Source organism: Camelus dromedarius, chromosome 28, assembly GCF_036321535.1.
Source record: "Camelus dromedarius isolate mCamDro1 chromosome 28, mCamDro1.pat, whole genome shotgun sequence".
In the NCBI taxonomy this organism is placed as follows: domain Eukaryota; kingdom Metazoa; phylum Chordata; class Mammalia; order Artiodactyla; family Camelidae; genus Camelus; species Camelus dromedarius.
The window spans coordinates 18,310,486-18,331,963 of NC_087463.1; the positions used below are offsets into that span (position 1 = coordinate 18,310,486).

Here is a 21,478-nt window from a genome sequence, read left to right on the forward strand (position 1 = left end):
TGAGCTCTTTTGGGTTAGATAAAGGCAGGCTTTCGCTCTTTGACCGTTACATCCAAAAGGAACATACGGAGAAGGGGTCCAACCCCTCCTTCAGTTTCACTTTGCAAGATTCTGAGGCCCAGAGAAGTTGAATTTTTTGCTGATGATTAACACACAGCGAGCAGTGGAGTGTGGTTCAGAACCAACTCCAAGATGAATCGTCTTTCTCACACTGTCACTTCTCTTTTCTCCACATCCATCAACCAAATCCATGTGATTCGATACTGAATTTTCTGCTTGGCTATCACTTTACACACACTGTTAAGGATTTTGAAGGCAAATCACGCCACTTAAACCTTCTGTTTATCTGTGGATTACCTTTGGGGTCCTGTTCTTTATTTTTTTCCCACTCTCTTCATTATTATTTCCCCCTTAAGTTTCCTTCTTAGTAGACTTTCATGTAAATTTATGTAAATTAGCAGAATTCATGCCATTTATATTCCAAAACAGGTTATCATTTAATATAAAACATCTTCTAGATGAAATTTTAGGCTTCTCAAACACTAGAAGATGGTAAGATAATAAGCAGGAAAGCATATTAAGCAGTTGGATTCTCGAAGTGGACATAGGGTAAAGGATTCTAAATCTGTGGTTCTGGACATTTTTTTTCTGTCTCAGTCAGAAGCACTAAGGTGAAGTTGCCTTATCTTTCCTGACTCAGTTTCTCCATGTGTGAAAAGGAGATAACAGTCCTCAGCAATGAGGGGGAACCTTTATTGTGCGATTTCTGTGAATTGTTGGAAACGCTTAAGGTTCTGGTTTATTTGTTGTTCGGGAGAGCTGTCATCTGCGTCAGTGGGAATCACACTCATCAGTGGGGAAACACTTGATGTTTTGTAGGTATTTGGGGAGAGTGCTCAAGAATTTGTGGCTGAAATTCGCCTTCTTGGAAAAGAAGAGAGAGAGAGGGAGAAAATGATTCTAAGCATGCTGCAACAAAGCTCCTTTGAGTTGTTCCCGGGAGTGCCTGGGTGTGTCAAGCTGTCCCCAGCCAGAGTGCTGAGTAATCAAGTTATAATATTTGCAATGTTTCAACCTATAGGTGAGAAAAAAGCACCAGCAAAACAGTCTCCTAGGCTATTAAGTATTTGGGCTGATGACTACTTTTGTTGAACTACAGGAAATTATTGCTTGATAAAATTGTATAATGAACGAATGGATAATTCATGAAGTGGTATTTCTTCCCTTCTATCCCTTACCCCCCAAATCAATCTACTCTTTCAAATACAAAGTCAATAACATGGTTTTGTGGTAAATAAAAGAGAGATAAGAAAATTATAGATTATTTTTGGAATTATAGAGAAAATGCTTCCTCCTACAAGCAGGTATATCATTTCCCACTAATTTTTCTTTTAAAGAAACATTTATTTCCAAGAGTCAAAATTATGTTTGGGCTTCCTTGGGCATTGTGAATCCCTGTCTCTGGAAGTGTTTCTGACCAGGTTAGGCAAGCACTCAGCAGGAGTGTTGTAGAGGGAATTCAGACATCAAAAGGGACAATGGACAAAGATTTCAGATTTAAGATTTCTGATTTAAGTGCAAGTCTCTTAAAATTTTTGGATCACAGTAGCAAGCATGCAGCAGGTAGTCAATAAATGAGTGTAGTGAATTAATTGCGAATATTCTGCACCAGCCTTTTGGCCATCATGATGATTCTGCAAGCCTGTCCTGCCTGAGGACTAGGCAAAGTGGCAGTAATAACCACGTGTTGTGCCGTACACTTTCTATGTATTGTCTGTCTCTTCATGTATGGATGTGTCTCATTTTACAGATGAGGAAACTGAGGCTAGAGAGGTTAAGCACTCTGTCTAGGATTTCTCAAACAATGAGTGGTAGAGTCAGTTTCCAAATTTATGATTAGGCTCTTAAACCCATATTTCCCCACTACTGCTGGATAGTGTTATTTTCAAGAAATATCCTGCCCACATCACCCTCTTATGACCTTCTTGCCTCTATTTGCTCCCCTGATGGCTGAAATTCTACTTTCAGAGTTTAACTCATTTAATGTATGACTTTGATCCTAGTTGGTAATCAGATACCTGGGGCATGGGGGGAAGGGAAGCTATTAGTCACTCTTAGTTTAGCAAAATGTGTTGCTCTCATTCATTTAGTCGACACGCATTAATTGACTGCACATTGTCTATCAAGACCATACCAAGCGTTGGCATTACAAAAATGCATGAGTCTTGGTCCTTACCTTTAAGATTCTCATAGTGAGATAAAGGAGACCTACAGTAAAGAGATTATTATGAGACAGTGTGGTAAATGAACAACAGAGAATATTAGGTGAGCACAGCAGATAAGTAATTGGTTCAGTTACAAGTCCTTTCCTGAGAACAGCTTCTGTAGGAAAGGAGTGGGTCCTCCTGAAAGAAGGAGCTGAGGAAGACAGGAAAACGCAAAGAGCAGGCTCCACCTGCAGAGAGATTTCAGGACAAAGCTGGGTAATCCTAATCAACCTGTTTTATTGGGAACCCCATCAACAATTTCTTCCATCAGTTTGGTACTACATATTTTGCTAAGTATAATTAATTTAATTTATATATCTTCTTCTTTCTTTTGTGATCACCTTTCTGTTTGAAAGGTGGCTGCCTCTTTTGGCACCTAGCAGAATGAGGTTAGGGTGCTTTCTGTGGTGCCACCATATTTAAGAAGTATGAATTATTACGACCATCACATATTCCTTCTATTTTATATAACATTTCACCTTCCGGTCCCACGTGGGTTTCTAGGATTACCCTTTTGTATATATGTTTTCAGCCCAAGGCTGGATCCACCGACAGCCCCTTCTTGCCTGAGCATGTTGGAGGCCTTTAGAAGCTGGGCAGACAACAGCAACTTCATCCTGAATCATTTTTTTTCAATCGCGGACAAGCTGCCAAGAGGCATGAATAAGAGCTGAGAATGCAGAAGTGGGAGGGACCGAGGGAGGGAAGGTTGGGCGTGGTAACAATGGGCGTGGCCCCGGGAGGCGCCCCAGGTGAGCCAGGCCTCTGCTTCTGCCCCACAGACTTCCTTCCACATCAAGGTCCTTCTGCACCTGGTTTTCCTTTCCCCTGCGTTTCCCAGGATCGCTATAACCTCAGGTAAGCAAAGTGTGGGTAGCAGGGCTGGGGATTTCCTCTTTGGCAAGTCTTAAAAGAAAATAATTCTTTGAGCTGATTTGAGATGGTGAAAAAAGTCGACAAAATGGCTTATTTTCAAGGGTAGGCTGTCGGTTTCAGTACAGCTATATACCCCCACGTGGGCTGCATTTCCAGCGCCCAGTCCTTTGGGAGCTAGGAAAGCCAGGCAGGGAGCAAAATCACTTAACTGCCCAAGGTTAAGAATACGAAGAAACAGCATGGTTGGGAGGTTTGGGTGGTGGGGGTGCCCAACGGTGATTTGCCAAGGAGAAGGTTATTCTGAGGGCATTTTCAGCCCTGCCTTGGGACTCAGAATGAGTTTTGCCGTCCTAGTTTCAGAAAGGGTGTGGTGCTCAAAACGTGGAGAAAGTGGAGCTGTGTATGAGTGTCTGGCTCCCCTTCCCGGTTGGCCCTGTGGGGTGAGATTCAGACTTCGGAAGTGCTCTTCTTTTGGGCATTTTAAAGCATCCAGTCAGCATCCATTTATTTGCAATCGCATTCTTCCAGGCAGCAAATATCCTCCCTCCCTGTTTCTGGGTGTCAGGATACTTGAAGCAAGTCACAGATTTCAGAGGTGTGTTCTCGGGCGACTTTTCGCATAGGTTGTTCATAGTTTTTTCCTCATTGATGCTTACTGTTTTGATGGCTTTCTTTAAGTGTGTCCCACTAAAGGTCAGCTTAACAGACTAGGCTCATGATCAGATTAGGCTCAGATTTGCAGAGCTGAGTGGATGAGGAGCAGGGACTCATAGCGGTAAAGCGGTGAACACAGTCCCCTAATTTATACAGGGCAGGATAAAGTGGAATCCAAGCCTTCAAACTCACAATGAGTGGACTGCTCCTGAACACCATGGATTTTTTTTAACAGCTTTGTCACCCCTACATCACTGAAGAGGTTTTGAGTAGAATTAGGCGTCCAAGCCCAGTCCCCACCAATATATGCAGGTGTTTGATGGGTTCTTGGTTGGGTGGAGAGATGGAAGCTTGTCTGAAGAAAGGATTCTCTGTATGAGTCAGGTTTTTTTTTTTTTTTTAATCTTTGCTTCCTAACACCTAAATCCTGCCACTTCAGTCCCTCTGGGTTGTAGTTTAACTTTGATGGTATGAGTCTCAGCAGTCTTGGGCGTTCTGGTATGGCGAGCCTGGCTCCAGTTTACAGTTAGGCAGCAGTGGGATGGCTCAGCGGTCAAGATCAGGCTTCTAAGCAGATGGGAACAGATGTGATGTCTCAGAGCATCTGAGCAAAGCATAGGCTCCCCCACCATCTGAAATTAAAGATTAACATTGTTAAGAGCCACGGCGTCCTTTCCGGCTAACAAAGTACTTTCCATGTGCGTTTGCTTATTTCATCACTTCATTAATCCTCCTGATATTCCTTCACATGACAGAAGCTGCATAATCTCCTGTTTTCTTAATCTGCCTCTGACTTTTTTCCTTGTGAGTTTAGAAAGTGAACAGCAGAGGCTGTGTTTTTAGACATTTCATTATAGCTGTTGTAATAGGCAAAATTTCTCAAGGCATTACCTAAGGACCGGCTCCCCAAAAGGGCCTTTATCTCACCCGAATGGTCTACAGATAAAAAAACCTCACTGAGAATCCTACTGTGAGTGTGCTGTCTCCCCTCGGGGCAGCACCATAACTTTGCCCCTCATCAAGACACTCAGCACGCCAACAACACATGCCATGCTCCTTGGAGGCAGGGACCATTCTGTGTTCACCTTGGATTTCTTAATATCTAGCTCAGTGCCTGACACACATTATCAGGTACTCAGTTAATAATTAAATGAAAGCAATATAATATTAAAAATTTGCAACATAAATGGCAGAATGAGAACAAGACGTTCTTCAAGTAGGAAAATCAGGACAAAAGTTCTATGTTGATGAAAAAAAATGTAAGAAAGAAAAAAGAAAACACGTAAGGTATCTTATTATTTCTAAAAGAGTAATCAGGACACATAGGATTTTTGGAACTCTAAAGACCCCTGAGAGAACAAATGCCAACAAAGACGCAACTGCTGAGAAGGAGGGTGACAAGGTGTGGCCGGAACTCCCGGGCTGGGACACAGAAGTGAGTGCTAGGTCTGGTTTTACCACTCTCACTCCCCGCGTGGGTGGCCTGGGAGAATCACTTCATCGCTGTTGGCCTCCCTTTCCTCATCTGTAAAATGAAGAGGTGGGGCCAGACTAGATCCATTCCAATGTCCCACTTTAAAAGTTTGTGACTTTAGGACATACTGCAAATTAAAAAAAAAACAAAACAGGCAACTTTACAATTAAATTCTTACAACTCTTTGTTGCTTGTGTGTTGCATTTGTATTACTACCTAAACTTCCATCTCACGTTTCCCTGATTCAAATAAAAGTGCCTTTTAAACCTTTAAGTGACTAAAAGATGTAGAGGTTTCTACATTGGAGCTGTAAATAAAATTCTCTTTATTTGTTATTTTCATTAGAAGGTTTTTATGAAAATGAAGGAAGTTATTTCTGTAACAATGTGATAATCAAATGAAAAAAGATCTGCAGAGATTTTAGCACTGAACACGTCATTAGACATGTAAATTTACTATTTAAGAATTGCTAATCTCTGTTTTTGAACCTGTAATTTTTATAGCATTTGCTCATGCAAAATGGTCTGTGCAGGAACCTGACCCATCTTCCTGGGAATGTAGTGCTAAAGTTGCTGAGATTTGTTTAAATGCTTTGTGTTGCCGCACAGCAAGGTGGCAATTGCCCGTGGCCAAAATCATCCCTTGAACTGCCTCAAACCAGATCAGCTTGACAGTGTTTTTAGGTCACTTGGAACAAATTGCCACTAAGCAACCAATCAGATTTACTATACAGTATTTGATTGATTACTTAGCTGGTGATCATTTGCTGCTATGGACACCTCAGATGTCAGGTGTGCCTTTGATTTACATTTTCCGACAGGGACTGAATCTAAGCCTTGAATTGCAACACAGTGTTCATCATATTGTGTAATTAGCTGTACTAAAAGCCACCATGATCTTGTACTCACGTGGAGCCATTAGGTGAAATGAGTCTCAAAGTGTTATAATGAATGAATAAATAATACCTCTGTGGAATGAAATGGCATTTCCTTACCCTTTGATCAACCTCTTGGATCCACTTTTAAGTGTTTGCAGTCAACTCCCTCAGGAGATAACTCCAAGGCCTTAAAGACACAAAGGAAATCAGACTTTAAATTTTGTTATGAACTATGCAAAATTATTCTAATTTCTCCTCTTGGGTGGTTGGAAATACATGCTGGGAAGAACTACTGGTGTTTTTAAAGCACAGTTGGTATGTTTTCATATTATTATTAGTGTGGGTAGGCCTTGAGTTGTTGAAGTTTTGAGAAGTTCACGGGGATTTGGGTTTAAGCTTCTCTATTTGTTGAAGAAATAGCTCATTTAGGCTTTTCTATTTGGTGGAGAAATAGCTGGTGTCGAATTTTAGTCATAGATGAACTCAGCATTATCAGTGTAAAATTTGCAGCTGGAGATAAGCCAGATTTCTTGTCCTGAAAGCCTGTTTGGGATTCCCCAAACCTTTAGAGACGGTTCTTTTAATTTCCCCGTGGTGGACATATTGGTCGAAACGCCCCACATTTCTGTTCCTGTCTCCTTGCCCTCTGCTCACCTCGTGCTGGTCTGCTTCCAAGGAAGCAGACACATCATCCAGCCTCTGGAAAACACTGTGTATTTGTGAGAGATTGAGAGTGAAAGGCAAATAGTGTCTAAGTATTATCATGAAGCGTTTTGACCTCATGGGCCCACTGGAAGGGTCTTAGGGACCACCAGGTGTCTATGGACACCACCTGGAGAAGCTGTGCATCAGAATGCAGGTTCTCAGACAGGAGCAGAGGCTCACCGCTGCTGTGGCCACTTTACCAGGCTCCATATTTTCAGCTGAAGCTGCCCTCTCTCTCTTTTTCCTTTACCTCCCATGTTCCTTGTTCTGCTGCTCACATGGCACAGGAAGCCCTGATTCCACGCATTTGTCTACATATCTTCCCAAAGAGACGGGAAACTCAGAGAAGTGGGTGGGGCAGAGAACTCAGGTGATCCTTACAACACGTTGTGTAGTATCTTCCACATAGTAGGTCATGTACTAACCACAGAAACAATAGCAGTTATTGTTTGTTAAACACTGCCAGGTGCCGGGTGCCCTACGAAGGCATTACTTATTGTATTAGTATCCTAGGGCTGTTGTAGTAAAGAACCACAAATTGGGTGGCTTAAAACAGTAGAAATTTATACTCCCACAATTCTGGAGGCCAGAAGTCTGAAATCAAGGTGCTGGCAGAGCCGGGCTCTCCCTGCAAGCTCTAGGGGAGAAACTGTTCCATGCCTTTCTCTTGCTTCTAGTGTTGCCCGTGATCCTTGGTGTTCTTGGCTCTTGGAAGCATCACTCCAATAATCTCTGCTTCTGTGGTCACATGGCCTTCTCCCTGCGTGTTTTCACATCATCTTCCCTCTGTGCATGTCCGTCTTTATGTCTTTCCCCCTATTTTTATAAGGACACCAATCGTATCAGATTAGGACCACGCTGAAGATCTCAACTTGATTAAGTCTGCATAGACCCTATTCCCAAATAAGGTCACATTCATAGGTACTCAAGGGTGGGACTTCAACATATCTTTTGAGGAGGGGACACAGTGCAGCCCATAACACATACTAAATGTTAACTTGAACCACTCAAAACTGCTGTGATTTGACTATTTTTGATCTACAAAAAATTCAATTTTGTATGGTTGAACCTAAATCCTAACTAAAACAATATGGATAAATAAAACCCTTGGATTTTGATCAGTGCTGTCAATTGTTCTGACCGCATGCAGAGGAAGAGGCATGACCACTGGGCTCCCAAAAATAGCCATTGTAGCCAAGTGAACCCGAATTTGGAGATTCTGGGCAGAGCCGTACACACAGAGGACCTCGCATGCTGGACGTTCAGACCTTAGGACATTCGCTCAGATGTTTTTTTCACCACTGGCTTGAAAATTACTGAAAATTCCTTCCTCTTTTCTACCCAAGACCATTACTTTGTTTGACTACAATTTTTATTGCCTTGGCAGAGTGCAGTTGAGAACACATTAAAGATGCTTTAGAAATAACCTCACCCTTGTTCTTTGTTCCAGGCCCACAATGGACGCCCTGCAACTGGCAAATTCAGCATTTGCAGTTGACCTGTTCAAACAACTGTGTGAAAAGGAGCCAGCGGGCAATGTTCTCTTCTCTCCAATCTGTCTCTCCACGTCTCTGTCACTTGCCCAAGTAGGTGCCAAAGGTGACACGGCGAACGAAATTGGTCAGGTAAGACCCACACACCTGGTTTCTGCTTTGAGTGGGAGCAGACTTATTAGAACACGTAGGCAGCACCCAGGGAGAGAGGAAGGAGGCTCTGCAGTCAGAACTGCTCAGGATGGCGCATTTCTCTCACTCACTTCATCTGGCTCTAAATGTGAAGGCTCCTTATCTGTCCTGCAGCCCATAGTGCCTGTTTAGAACAGACACTATGTTGTGCTAGAAAACCTGGGGATCCACTAGGTGATCACACGTTCTCCACTAACAGGTGGTCTTTGGCAAGTCGCCTGACATCTTTCTGCCTGTTTAGTTGTTAAGCATCCATCAAGATGATGTTTATCAGATGTTCTCCTGCAGACACCCCGACCAGCAAGAGTGTAACCCCGTACCCCTCTCTGATGCACAGAAGTCACTTGCGGCATCATGCTTTCTAGTAAGATGCAGGCTCAGCTGCATTCTAGTCTATAATGTGTTCTACCCTGTTCTAGATCCCTGTGGGATAGATGAAATATATCCATGCTGATTTCAATATAGAAATAACATTTAAAATGATCTGCCTTTAAGTAACAAGGATAAATAAGATGGGCTGTGCTTATTTTTGACAATGCTCCCTGGGGCTTGAGAGTCCCATCTGAGAAGAATGGACTAAGACGATGTTTTACACACACACACATATGCTTATAGGTGTATGTATATACATGTGTACACATATAAATAAAAATTTTGAGAGTTTCTTTTTGGCTATGGTTGACTGTCTTTGTAAAATTCTTAGACCCTCAGATGAGATGATTTTCCAGGTTGTTAACATTTTAAGTCCTTATTTACTTTTATTTTATGATTCTTAAAAATTGAGGTATAAATGACATATAACATATTAGTTTCAGGTGTACCATATAATGATCAATATTTGTATATATCACAAAATGACCATCACATCACATCTAGTTAATAGCCATCACCATACAGAGTTAGAAATTTTTTTTCTTTTTTTTTTTTCACTAAATCATGTTTTATTTGGTTTGTTTCATATTTGGGCTTTCTTTTTCTTTTCTTTTTTTTTTTTAAACTTTTTTTTTTTATTGAGTTAAAGTCATTTTACAATGTTGTGTCAAAAATTTTTTTCTTGTGTTGAGAACTTTTAAGATCTACTCCCTTAGCAACTTGCAAATATGCAATACAGTATTCTTAAGTATAGTCCCCATGCTGTGCATTACATCCTCATGACTTATTTTATAAATGGAAGTTAGCACCTTCAGAACCCCTTTACCCATTTCACCCCCATCCCCAACCAGTTACCTTTAGATAGTAAGTGGAAGCCCTTCTAATTCCATTCCATTATTATTCTTTGATCATTCTAGTTCAACGGATTCTTTCTTGCTGTGAGGTCATAAGCATTTAAAAAGGGGGTATCTTCTTATACCCATAAATCCCCCAAAAGCGTGGCCCACAGAATGTAATTTGGGTCAAGTTGAAGAATTTACACTTGCAATTGACTGGGACTTGACAAGGAAACTTCCTTTGTGGGAAGAGGAGCTGTATCTTCTCATCTGTCCTCCTCTTTCAACTCCCAATCCTTATGCCATCTCTCATTCCTCATTTCTCATCTCCCATTAGAGAGGGGACAGAAAGACGACTTCCTGGCAGGGAGTCTGTTCCTCAGTAATAATAACGAAGGTCTTTTCAGGACATGCAGTTGTTCGCCTGCGGTAGTCACTTGGGTTCTTTAATTTTCTGGTCCTTTTGCCTGTCATTAGGCATGAGAGTTAGGCACGGCCTCAGACCAGCCCATTTGTCCCTTCGATACTGAGGCTGTGTGACTCATCTGTACAGTGTGCCCGTTTAGTGATGTTACCTGAGGTGTGGCATCAGCACACGGTTATTATGAGTGAGGAATGAGGAGAGAATCACCATATCCTGTCATCATGTTTTGGGCTCGATGAAACAGAGAGGACTCTGGGCTATTGACTGGCACAATGGAAAAGTTACGAACAAAATAAAAGGATTTAAGCCCCCAGGAGATAACATCCTAGTTTTATGTGGCTTATAACATTACTGTAAGAATAATTATTAACGTTTTGAATCCATATGATATTTTAGGTGTGCTGCATATAATGTCTGTATGCCTCATAGCAACTCAGAAGAGTAGGTATCCTCAGTCCATTTTACAGAGGGGAAGGTGAGGTTCTGAACTGTTGAGCAGGATTGCATTTCTAGTAGGTACAGGCTGGGATTCAAAGGCAGGCTATCTGACTGTAGCCCTCCTGGGCAACCCCCCATCTCCGGCAGCTGCCTACATTCAGTGATGCATCAGCCATTTGGCAGTTGTTAGAGCAACGGAGGGGACTAGATAGACCCTGGCTAGAGACACCTCTATCCTGGAATCTGATTCCTGCCTAGTGATTGTCTCTTTGGAATTAATCTCTTTCTTCTTGTCTCTAAATTGGATAGAAATCAGAACTCAACTTCCCTCTTTTCCAAGTTTGGAAAAGGGCAGGGAGGCATCATTCTGAAGAAAGGGCTCATTTTCCTTAGAGTTAATTCAAGAGCAGAGTGCCCTTTATGGCAGGGTTTCTCAGCTGGGGACAGTTTTCCCCCTTCCCTACCCCAGCCTTCTCCGGGACACTGGGCAATGTTTGAAGACATTTTTGTTGTCACAAATGGAGGAAGGAGCGTTTCTGGCACCCAGTAGGCGAGGATACTCAGGAAAGCCCACCTACAACACAGAATTGTCCAGGCTGATACATCAGTGCTGCTGAGGTGGAGAAGCCTTGCTTTCCGGGAACAATCGATGCTCAGGATGAAGCCCCAGGAGGCTGACCATGACCATGTGTCCATTGCAGCGGGAAGAGGCGATGCTTCACGGGTCATGGGTTTTCCTCTCTTCACAGGTCCTTCATTTTGAAAATGTCAAAGATGTGCCCTTTGGATTTCAGACAGTAACATCGGATGTCAACAAACTTAGTTCCTTTTACTCACTGAAATTAATCAAACGGCTGTATGTGGACAAATCTCTGAATCCTTCCACAGTAAGTGGTTCAAAGCAATTAGAGAGATTTGACTGTTTACCAGGAGTGGCATTTTCTCATGCTTAGACCAACAACCTTTTTTTCCCATGAAATTAATTCCTAGGATGCTCATTTATGATTTATTTAAAATAAATTAGTCCTAGTGGAGAGGTTAAATAGAGGAGGAATCAACTGCAGTCACATAATATAGCTTAAAATATAGGGAAGCTGTGAGCTTCCTTTTCCTTCTCAAACACTTGCAGGATCCCACCCTTCCTCTTAGCTTCCTCCCTGAGAGAAATGGAAAATGGGGTTATTAACTCTGTAATAAACGTATCTCTAAAGATGCAAGACAGCTCAGGATTTAAACCTCTTTCTCCTTAAACAGCAGGGCGTGTGGCCTGGGACCACACTTTAAGTTCTTCACCTCATTTGTTTATGCGCACAGTGTTCTCCTGATGTTTCTCAGAATCAAGAAGACAAATAGTAACTGTATGAATTAACGGTTTTCATCAGTCACAAATGGGTTCTGTTTATTGGACGAGGCTGGTCATGTGGGTATCTATATAAGGTAGCTGTGATAATTTCAGCTATTTCTTGAAGGAATCATATAAAGAACACTGTGATGCCCATAGCTTGATCCCAGAGTATATCATAATAGGTTTTAAAAATCTGTATTTGAAACACATAGCCAACATCCTCGACTATATAGATGTTCATTCTCTTCTTTAGTAATGCGGAGTTGGTTCAATCTGTGTTTGGATGGCCAGAATTTCAAGCTTTCCAAATCTGAAGGGGAGATTTCCGTTGCTTTCCGTTGCTCCTGTTCGTTGTGTATCATCTACCAATTTACTAGTAACAATACAAACAGGGTGGTCTGAGGAGGGCCACCTGTGTCAGAACTACCCGGGTGTTTGTAAAAAGTGCAAATTGCTATCCTCAGATCACTTGACTCAAGATCGCCAGGGACAGGATTTAGGGTTTTGCATTTTTAACAAGCATTACAATTAGAAGCACCGCTCTGTTCTGTAAAGCACTGTATTTCCAACTTTACTGTGTAGATGAATCACTTGGGAATCTTGTTAAGAATGCGGATTCTGATTCAGTAGGTCTGAGATGGGACTTGAGATTCTACATTTTTAACAAGGTCCCAGGTGATGCTGCGGCTTTTGGTCCTTGGACCACACTTTGAGTAGCAAGCACAGAATCGTTATTTCAGTGGTAAGATTTTTCTTCTCACACAGTTCTTTTTTTGGTACATTTCTTTTATCCTAAGACATACATATGTAAGTATATATGTATACTTACGTTTTATATATATTTATATTTTAACGTTTCTGGAATTGGAATCTATATTATAATTGTTTTGTGCATTTAGCATGGTGTTTCTTTTTTCCCCCCAAACTGATACTAAATTGATGGAGGCATTTAATAATTGATATTGTCTTGGAATTGAATATATGAACCATTAATACAAAGAAAATTCATTGATTTTTACATGAGGTTTCGATTTATATCGGGTTACAGATTTTGAAGGAGTATTCATGGTAATGGACGTTCAGAAGTCCTTCTGTTAGAGTTGTGTAACAGTGCCGTGCTCTGACGACAGGCCTCACGGACGTTGTGATTTTGTGAACTGGGTGTTTTTCAGGAGTTCATCAGCTCTACGAAGAGACCCTATGGAAAGGAGATGGAGACCGTTGATTTCAAAGATAAATTGGAAGAAACAAAAAGTCAGATCAACAACTCAGTTAAGGAACTCACAGACGGCAAGTATCTTTTACGTATTCTGCTATAACTCCACTAAGTAAACAGACCGTGTCTTCTCAGGCATCTTTCTGCTAAGTTATAAAATTGAACGTCTGGGGAATTCCTTGGCTGTTTTCGGTAACAAGCTAAATTCTTGCCCGTCGAGCCATTCCAACCACTTGGATTTCTGGGCATTTCCTGCATCATGTCATCACTTGGCAGAGGTTCCGGGTGCTTCAGTTTTAGTCTGCCTCGCCGTGCGAGCTTGCTCTCCAGCGAGCTGCCACGTGCCCTCCTGGAGTCTTAGCTGTGTCCCTGATGAAGTATGGCTTTGGGCAAGTTCCAGGCTGGTTTTTCAATCTGGAAATGAAGGGCTTGGACTATGACTTGATAATCCCTGAGGCCACTTTCAGCTCAAAAATTCTACAAATTTATGGTGGAAAAAAGGCAGACGGTCTTAGGCAATCAAGTACACATATAGAAAAAGCAAAACAAAACAAACCACGGTGGAAACTTGTTTTGGTTCTCATGACTTGCCGTCCCAGTCGGTCCCCCGATAGCCCCGAGGTCTATTCTGCAGCCTCTACCTGGCCCTGCGTCTGGCTCAGTGCTTCCCCCAGGCCTCTCCCTTCCCCGACTCCTCCCTCCACTAAAATTCTCTGTGAGTTGTCCTTCTTGCTAGAAAGGAATTGAGGCCAAGATGAGTTTGGGGTGCAAATCAGTGTTCATGTGCTCCTTCCCGGGGGCATATTTGTATAGGGAGGGACCTCTTGTGACACAGCACCTGATTGTGAAAGAACAAACTGGGTTTTCAGGTGCCACTGCAGTGGCCCAAGTCTAAGGAGAGCTCTACTTCTGTGGCAAGAGACGCTGACTCCCTGTGAGGAAGGCCAGTGCGGTCCTCTTGCTGCACTGGCTCAGGAGTGATGGAGCCCAGGCTCTTCACTGAGTGGGGGCCTGGAAAGAACACGGTCTGGGAGTCATGCAAGACCTAGATTCAAATCCAGACACTGCCACTTATTAACTGAGATATTTGGATATGGAGCCTCAGTTTACCAAACTGTAAAATGGGGGATATGTTATCTTTCACATAATTTAATTTTCACATGGTGGTTGTGAGGATCAAATTAGATAATGTATATGAACAAATAATATATGGTAGCCATAGAAACATATGTACACACACAAATGTATACATACATATGTATTTGTTATTAAAATGAAGTTTCTTTGGCTTTATATGTAAAGAAAAATCTGGTCTAAGTAATACCAGTTTAGGCATAATTCTAAAAAGTATAAGCAAAAAGCAGCTCCTATTTAAATTTCTGTGCAACAGTTTTGTCTTTAAAATTGTTAGATAATTACAGTTTCTCTCCAAGGTACATCCTCCATTCTGTGTAAATTTAAGGTTTTGACTGGAGAAGGTAGTTGAGTGAAAGGACTTCTGAATTTGAAATCAGAAGCTTGAGGTTCAAGTTGAAGCACAGCCTCTTACTAGCCCTCCCCCTCCTACTTCTTCAGTGACACTATTACCTGTTCAACACATTATATAGTGCTGGCGGGCCCGGTCACATCATTTGCGGGTCCCAGTGCAAAATGAAAATGAAGGGCCCTTTATTAAAAACTGTGTTAAGAACTGTAAGATGGTAGCAGCAGAGCATGAAACCCCTGGAGGTTCTTCACACAGAGTCACAGGCCCATGAACTGGCCTGAGCCCTGGGGCGAAGATGGAGAGAGATTAGGTAAATGAAAATCCTTTGCGGAAAAAGTCAGTGCTCCTCAAAGGCGAGGACTTAATTTTGTTAAGGGATTATCACCTTTGAGCTGTTTCCACTGGGGGTTTTTGGTCGAAGGTAGTTAGTTGTTCTGGAGCCTAAGGTGGTGACTACTGACCTTGATGTAGCCACGGTGCGATTTGGGGAGGCGGGAAGAGGAGAGCACTGTCCTGGCATCAGACACGCTTCACAGCTGAGTGACCCAGGAAAGCCACTTCACCTCTTTGAGCCTCAGTTTCCTCAATTATAAAATGGGGATAATGATCTTTGCCCCAAAGCATCATCCTGAGAGAAGTGGGTAAGACACGTGCCAGTACCAAGCACAGACCAGGTGGGAAGTAAGTGCTCTCACATTTTCCTTCCTGAGCACAGGTTTTGGAGTCACAAAGACCCAGCTTTGAATCCTGAATCACCCTTGGGCAAGTGATTTAACACCAAGTCTTAGTTTGCTGATCTGTAAAGTGGGGAGAAATGCATATGCGATGTCTAGCCATAGTCTGGGACAGCATAGGCATTCAACAGTGGTAGCTTGTGTTTTTCTTTTTCCTCCTCTTCCTTTCTTTTCCTTCCCTTTTCTCCCTCTTTCTCCTCCTTAGGTCTCTTTGATAAGTCTGATTGTGGCAAGATGGAAGGAGAGAAAGGGGTCCTTCTGAAATGAGCTGGTTTGGCCTACCAGACCTCACATGGTGGGCTCAGTATTAAATGCCCAGGGAGTGGACATGCATGTGCCCATGAGCTGTGGTTTGGAAGAATAACGCTGTACAATTTGTGGTTTCCTAAAATTGTTTGCAGGCCGCTTCGAGAACATTTTAGCTGACAACAGCGTAAATGACCAGACCAAAATCCTTGTGGTTAATGCTGCCTACTTTGTTGGAAAGTGGATGAAGAAATTTCCTGAATCAGAAACCAAAGAATGCCCTTTCAGAGTCAACAAGGTATGCGAGCTGCATGTAGCTTTCAAAGGATTCCAACTATAGATCCGTAAAATTATAGCAACCCAAGGGACTGTAGGAATTCACTCCGCTGAGAAAAATTAACATTAAAATTAACGTTCACTACCTGTGAACATAAGGTAGTGTGCTTTTCCTGAGATGAACAGCTGGGAGGCGAGTATAGAAAAAGAACCATAATCCAGAGCCTCTTACACTTTTTCCAGAATGTCCTCAGGGTCTGACTAAGTGAGATCTTATAGAACTTATAACACAGTGGGTGGAGTTAAATTACCAACAGGAAAATAGCTACATGTATTTGGGACCATTAGTAAGAAAGGAAGAGAAGAGAAACAAACTGAATCCCAGCATCAGAGGCCTTTGGATCATCATGAGATGCTGACTGTGTGGGAATCCTGCTCTAGGTTAATAAGGTCCTCTGTGATCTCATTTCGCACCTGTTAATTGTGAAGTCAGTGGTTCCAATATTTTATTTATAAGATGCTTTGAGGTAGGTACTTGGTGGCTGTGAAGAAAAAAGTATAGCTTATTCATCCGCCACGCTGGGAGTCGACATGGGGAAGAATTAGAAACCTGTATTGCAGGGAAGCCTTATAAATACTATTGAGTGAATAATGAGGCCATATCCCACATCAAAAATAATTCATATAAATCGGTAAAGTGCCTCTTCTATAAATGAAACCAAAGAACCGAGACTAGAAAATTGACCCATTTCCTTAGAGGACCTTAGAGGAAGCCCCAGGAATCTATATGATGGTTTGATTTGGTCTCATTTGATGAGATCTGAGTTGTGTTAAGAGCGCAGGCTCAGAACTGTGCTTGAGCTGTGTGAATGGATGTGTGGGCTAGCACTAGGGTTTACTTTCAAGTGCGTTCTGCCAGGCATGGTTTAAAGACCTTGTAATTACAGGCATCTATAAAGATGAAGTTGAAGTTTGCCTATATTTCCAGTCATCCTGTCTTATTTTTAATGTTTTATATATGCAAATACAGTATTACATTATGTACAGTTCCTATAATTATAAAGCACACGAATAGGTTTTCAAAAGAAGTCATAAACTCTTGACAGGACAGTCTCAGATGGCGTGGGTCCCCGTGGCTGCAGCTTCAAGCCATAATGATCTGAAATTATATCAAGAACAAATTGGTGTATTAAAAAAAAAGAACAAATTGATGTATATGTGTGTATAGTTGTTTGTGTATATATACGTGTATAGATTTGTGTGTGTGTGTGTGTGTGTGTGAGTGAGTGTGTGAGTGTGGTGTGTGTGTGAAAAGCAAGCAGAGCAAATTTCTTCTCCTTTTACAGACGGACACCAAACCAGTGCAGATGATGAATACGGAGGCCACGTTCTGTATGGGCCACATTGACGGTATTAACTGTAAGGTCATAGAGCTTCCCTTTCAAAACAAGCACCTCAGCATGCTCATCCTGCTGCCCAAGGATGTGGAGGATGGGTCCACAGGGCTGGAGCAGGTGAGGAGGGAGCGGGTGTTGAGCACGCAGGTGCCCCGGAGCCTTGGAGACGCGCGGGCGGGGCTGTGTGCGGCTGAGGCGGGGTTTCCGGCAGCCCTCCTTACGGGCCATTTGGCTAGTCGTCTCCAAAGCTTTCATGGTTCTTTTGGGACCTTTTTCCTTAATATTAAAACAGCTAGTATTTATTTATCTGGCACTCACAAAGCGCCAGGAACTGTGCCTTGCCCACGTGCGCAGTCGGAGTTAGCCACTCTTACCGCACTCGGGTTTACCAGTGAGGGGGCAAGGCACAGAGGGCTAGGTAACTGGTCCGTGGTCACAGAAGCCGTGGGTGGGAGGTGGAATCGGAATGTGAGCCCTGGAAGGTGGTTGGAATCTGTGTTCTTAACCGCAGGCTGACGCCACGGTTGTTTGCATCTTGCGTTAGTGTGGTGTGTGTGTTACAGTTGACCAGCCAATGCTGACAGATTTTTCGCTCAGGTCCACAGTTGACTTTAGGGGGTCGGGCTCCAAGTTGCACATTCTGTGGACTTTGAAAAGTTCTTTTAATGCATACACATGTCTGAGATTGTATTACACTTCTGTGCCGGTAGAGGCACGGGGTTTAAGTAACAGCAGAGATCTCAGCAGATTGGGAGTGTCTTTCCAGCTTCCCCTCTGCTCTGGCAGCCCCGTGCAGCCCAGGGCCCGCTGGTCTCCTGCAGCCTCTCCCCTCCTGGCTCTCCCTCACCCACTCTGCCGGTCGAAGACCTTGGCCAGAAAGGAGCGGCTCTTGAGGGACCCACAGATCACCTGCCTCATCTCCAGTCATGCCTCCCTTACTCCCTGACTTTCCAGGGGATGATCTAACGTGGTCCCCATCCTGTCTGCTTCTTTAGTTCTCATTATGTTTTATCCATCACTTTATTAGCTGAATTATAACTCCCATCTTCATTCTTCTTTGAGTCACTCTTCTCTCTCTTTTTTTCTCCCACTTCATGCCTTGGTCTCATTCTTTTCCTGCAGTGTGAATGCATGTCTTTATCTGTGTCCAGATTTTCCCTTCTTATAAAAAGGACACCAGTCATATTGGGTTAGGGCCCACCCTAATGACTGCATCTTAACTAATTATATCTACAAGAATCCTATTTCCAAATAAGGTCATATTCCAAGGCACTGTGGATTAGGACTTCAACATATACATTCTGGGGGGATAAATTTGAAAAAAAAGCTTTTTCCCTCTTCTAAATGACCTTTTTGATATATGGATGAATTTTCTCCTATCTTCTCACTGCCAGGTAGTAAGTGGGCAAAAGGATATGCTTTTTGGCTCAAAAATTCTAGTTACCCATAACACTCATAATTTGTCTTAAATGAAAGAGTTTCCATTGAAAAAAGACTTATCGTAGATTAGCAAGAGAATCTAATGGTTCCTTCCTCCATTAAAAAAAGAAGAAAGAAAACTTGTGGCCAGCTTGTGACCTTGTCATCGCCCTGATTTTTATAGGCTTCATCTGAGTAACTGTGGTGCAGGACTGCCCCAGATATAACAGTCAAGGTGTTATCATTCTCTGTTGTATGCATGTTTCTCCTCTAGCCGGTGGGGCGATTGGAAGGGCAAGGAGCAATTTAAGATTTGCTCAGTGAAGAATTTTATGACTAAATCATTTTATGCATCATCACATCTCTCTCATTTTTAAAATAACCAACTGAAATGGACACATTCATCACCTCTGATCTTAAAGAAGGATCCTAGACAGTTCAAAGTCTCATTTGAGAAGGAGCACCTTAAGCTTTTATTTGGCTTATTAAATTTGATGCCATTCCTAGGATACAAATATTCTGGATTTCCTAGTAGAGAAAGTAAAACAAGCATTCAATAAATATTTTGCATAAAGCCCTTCTGATTTTTTACTTACTCCACTATTATCCATGTAACATCATAATCCATGCATTCATTTCTACAGTGCTGCTCTGTAGTTTAAAAGAGATGGCCTCATACATTTTAGAGCAAAGGGACCAATGTGGTAGAGTGAGTGGAGGAGAACGATGCTAGGTGGCTGCGTGGACCATTTTTAAGAGAACCTAGTCACAGAGCAGAACTGCAAGGCTGATTGCATCTTTGATGGTCCGTCTGTGCTGCTTTGAGACTGGGCTCACGATGACATTTTATGTTTTAAAACAAGCAGGATCTTTTACGATTGGAAATTAAAAAAAGGTAATTTCCTCTCCTTTTTGTCCTTCAGGTTGAAAAACAACTCAACTCAGAGACACTCTTGCAGTGGACCAACCCCAGCACCATGGCCAATGCCAAAGTCAAACTCTCCATTCCAAAATTTAAGGTGGAAAAGATGATTGATCCCAAGGCTAGTCTGGAAAACCTAGGGCTGAAAACTATCTTTAATGAGGATACATCTGATTTCTCTGGAATGTCAGAGGCCAAGGGAGTGGCCCTCTCAAATGTTATTCACAGAGTGTGCTTAGAAATAACTGAAGATGGTGGGGATTCCATAGAGGTGCCAGGATCACGAATCCTACAACACAAGGATGAATTCAATGCTGATCACCCATTTATTTACATCATCAGGCACAACAAAACTCGAAACATCATTTTCTTGGGCAAGTTCTGTTCTCCTTAAGTGGCAGAGCCCAGGTTAAGCCAAACTCTGCATCCAGAGAATCACTTTCTAAATATGGTAAATTGTTAATATTGCTGAATCAAGGAACAGCTGGCACTCACACTAATAGACACTCTTTCCAATCCTTTTGTTGTTGTTCCCTCTCTTCCAACCCCATAAAAGACAGTGCTTTTAACGAAAATGAATCACCTTAGAGGAAAAATATGTGTTCATTATCTGTCAGACTGTCTGGGGTTTGGGGCAGGAATACAGTCTTCCACCAAGAAAATTCCTATAAGGAGGATGTGGAGGATTTTATTCCCAAAGCTTTGCCTTCCTTCACTGGGATACAGAACGTTCTAGACATTCTCACTTCCCTGAAAGACTAAAGACACCATGGTACGTGAGCTCCTCAGAACTTTTCCTGGCACCGGTGAAACTTGGGCACACGTTCAGGCTACTGTAGAAACACAGTTCCTTAAGCTAAACTCTGTGGGACAAATATTTTCTTCAAACTCTGATTTTTTTTTTTTGATTTTAGAAAGATAATATTTTGCACATACTGTATGTTATGGAACTCCACTGATAGAGGCTGGAACGGCCCCCTGAAAGTCCACATCTTAATATTTCTGCCACAAAATGTACAATATTTGCAAGAAACAGATGAGCAAAGATGCTAAGTAGCCCGTAAGTGTCAGGCTTGGTTGTCAGGAGCGTGCCACCAGCTTATGAGAAAACCTTTGTTTTCAGAACTTATTGAAATTTTGGAGTGTGGGACAGGGAATTGCAGACTTCTAGTAGTTGACGGGCAGCACCTCATGGGGAAGTTCAGCTCTTATTAAAAATTCACTTTCACTTTTGCTAGAATGCCCACCTGGTCTTTTGGTTGGTGAGACAACTCTGGCACGGAATTCTAACCGACTCACAAGCTTTTGGGTGTCTGACCACCAGGCAGTTAAAACGCACAGGGGCTTTCACAGTAGCCAATAAAGGGATTTTATGAGTGTTGGAGAAACTGGTCTCTTTGTCTTCTGTGATAGTGGGAAAGGGAAAGGAACTCAAAGCTGTTAGAAAATGTAATTAAAGTTCTTTAAGTGCTCATGCTGTCTTGACCGGGATTTTTTTTTTTTTTCAAAGTCCGTGGGTTTAGTTACTGCAGATAGCTGATAAGCTACAACAATTTTCAAAGCTGGCCTGAGAAGTTACCTGTGTCACAGGCTCACACTTTAATTCACTACTGAAAGAGGACAGTACTGAAGATTTGGTGACAGTCCCTCCCTCCTCTCTTCTCTGGCTCCACTGTAAATTGGCTCAACTTTCTTCATGCTCCGAAGGTTCAATGTTGAATTTCTTTTTCTGCTGTTGACAATGAAATGTTATTGAACTTCATGACTTACTTTTCCCCATGAAGTTAGAGTTATTACTTTGAAATAGAACCAAGGTATCCATTCATAAA

General features: G+C 42.3%; 1 protein-coding gene across 4 annotated transcripts in view; it reads left to right on the plus strand.

The window, feature by feature from the left end:
* Window positions 1-21,121, plus strand: part of SERPINB5 (serpin family B member 5) — a 51,755-nt gene extending 30,634 nt beyond the window's left edge. For 3 of the 4 annotated variants that reach the window (XM_010979998.3, XM_064480401.1, XM_031441795.2), the window contains 6 exons: window positions 8,304-8,478; window positions 11,358-11,495; window positions 13,126-13,243; window positions 15,791-15,933; window positions 17,258-17,425; window positions 19,651-21,121. In XM_010979998.3, the coding sequence (XP_010978300.1) occupies window positions 8,311-8,478; window positions 11,358-11,495; window positions 13,126-13,243; window positions 15,791-15,933; window positions 17,258-17,425; window positions 19,651-20,043 (1,128 nt within the window). In that variant the 5' untranslated portion in view covers window positions 8,304-8,310 and the 3' untranslated portion in view covers window positions 20,044-21,121. Of the gene's footprint in view, window positions 1-3,049; window positions 3,126-8,303; window positions 8,479-11,357; window positions 11,496-13,125; window positions 13,244-15,790; window positions 15,934-17,257; window positions 17,426-19,650 lie in introns of all 4 variants that reach the window. The other variant, XM_031441794.2, reaches the window with a different exon arrangement.
* Window positions 21,122-21,478: the final 357 nt, after the last annotated feature.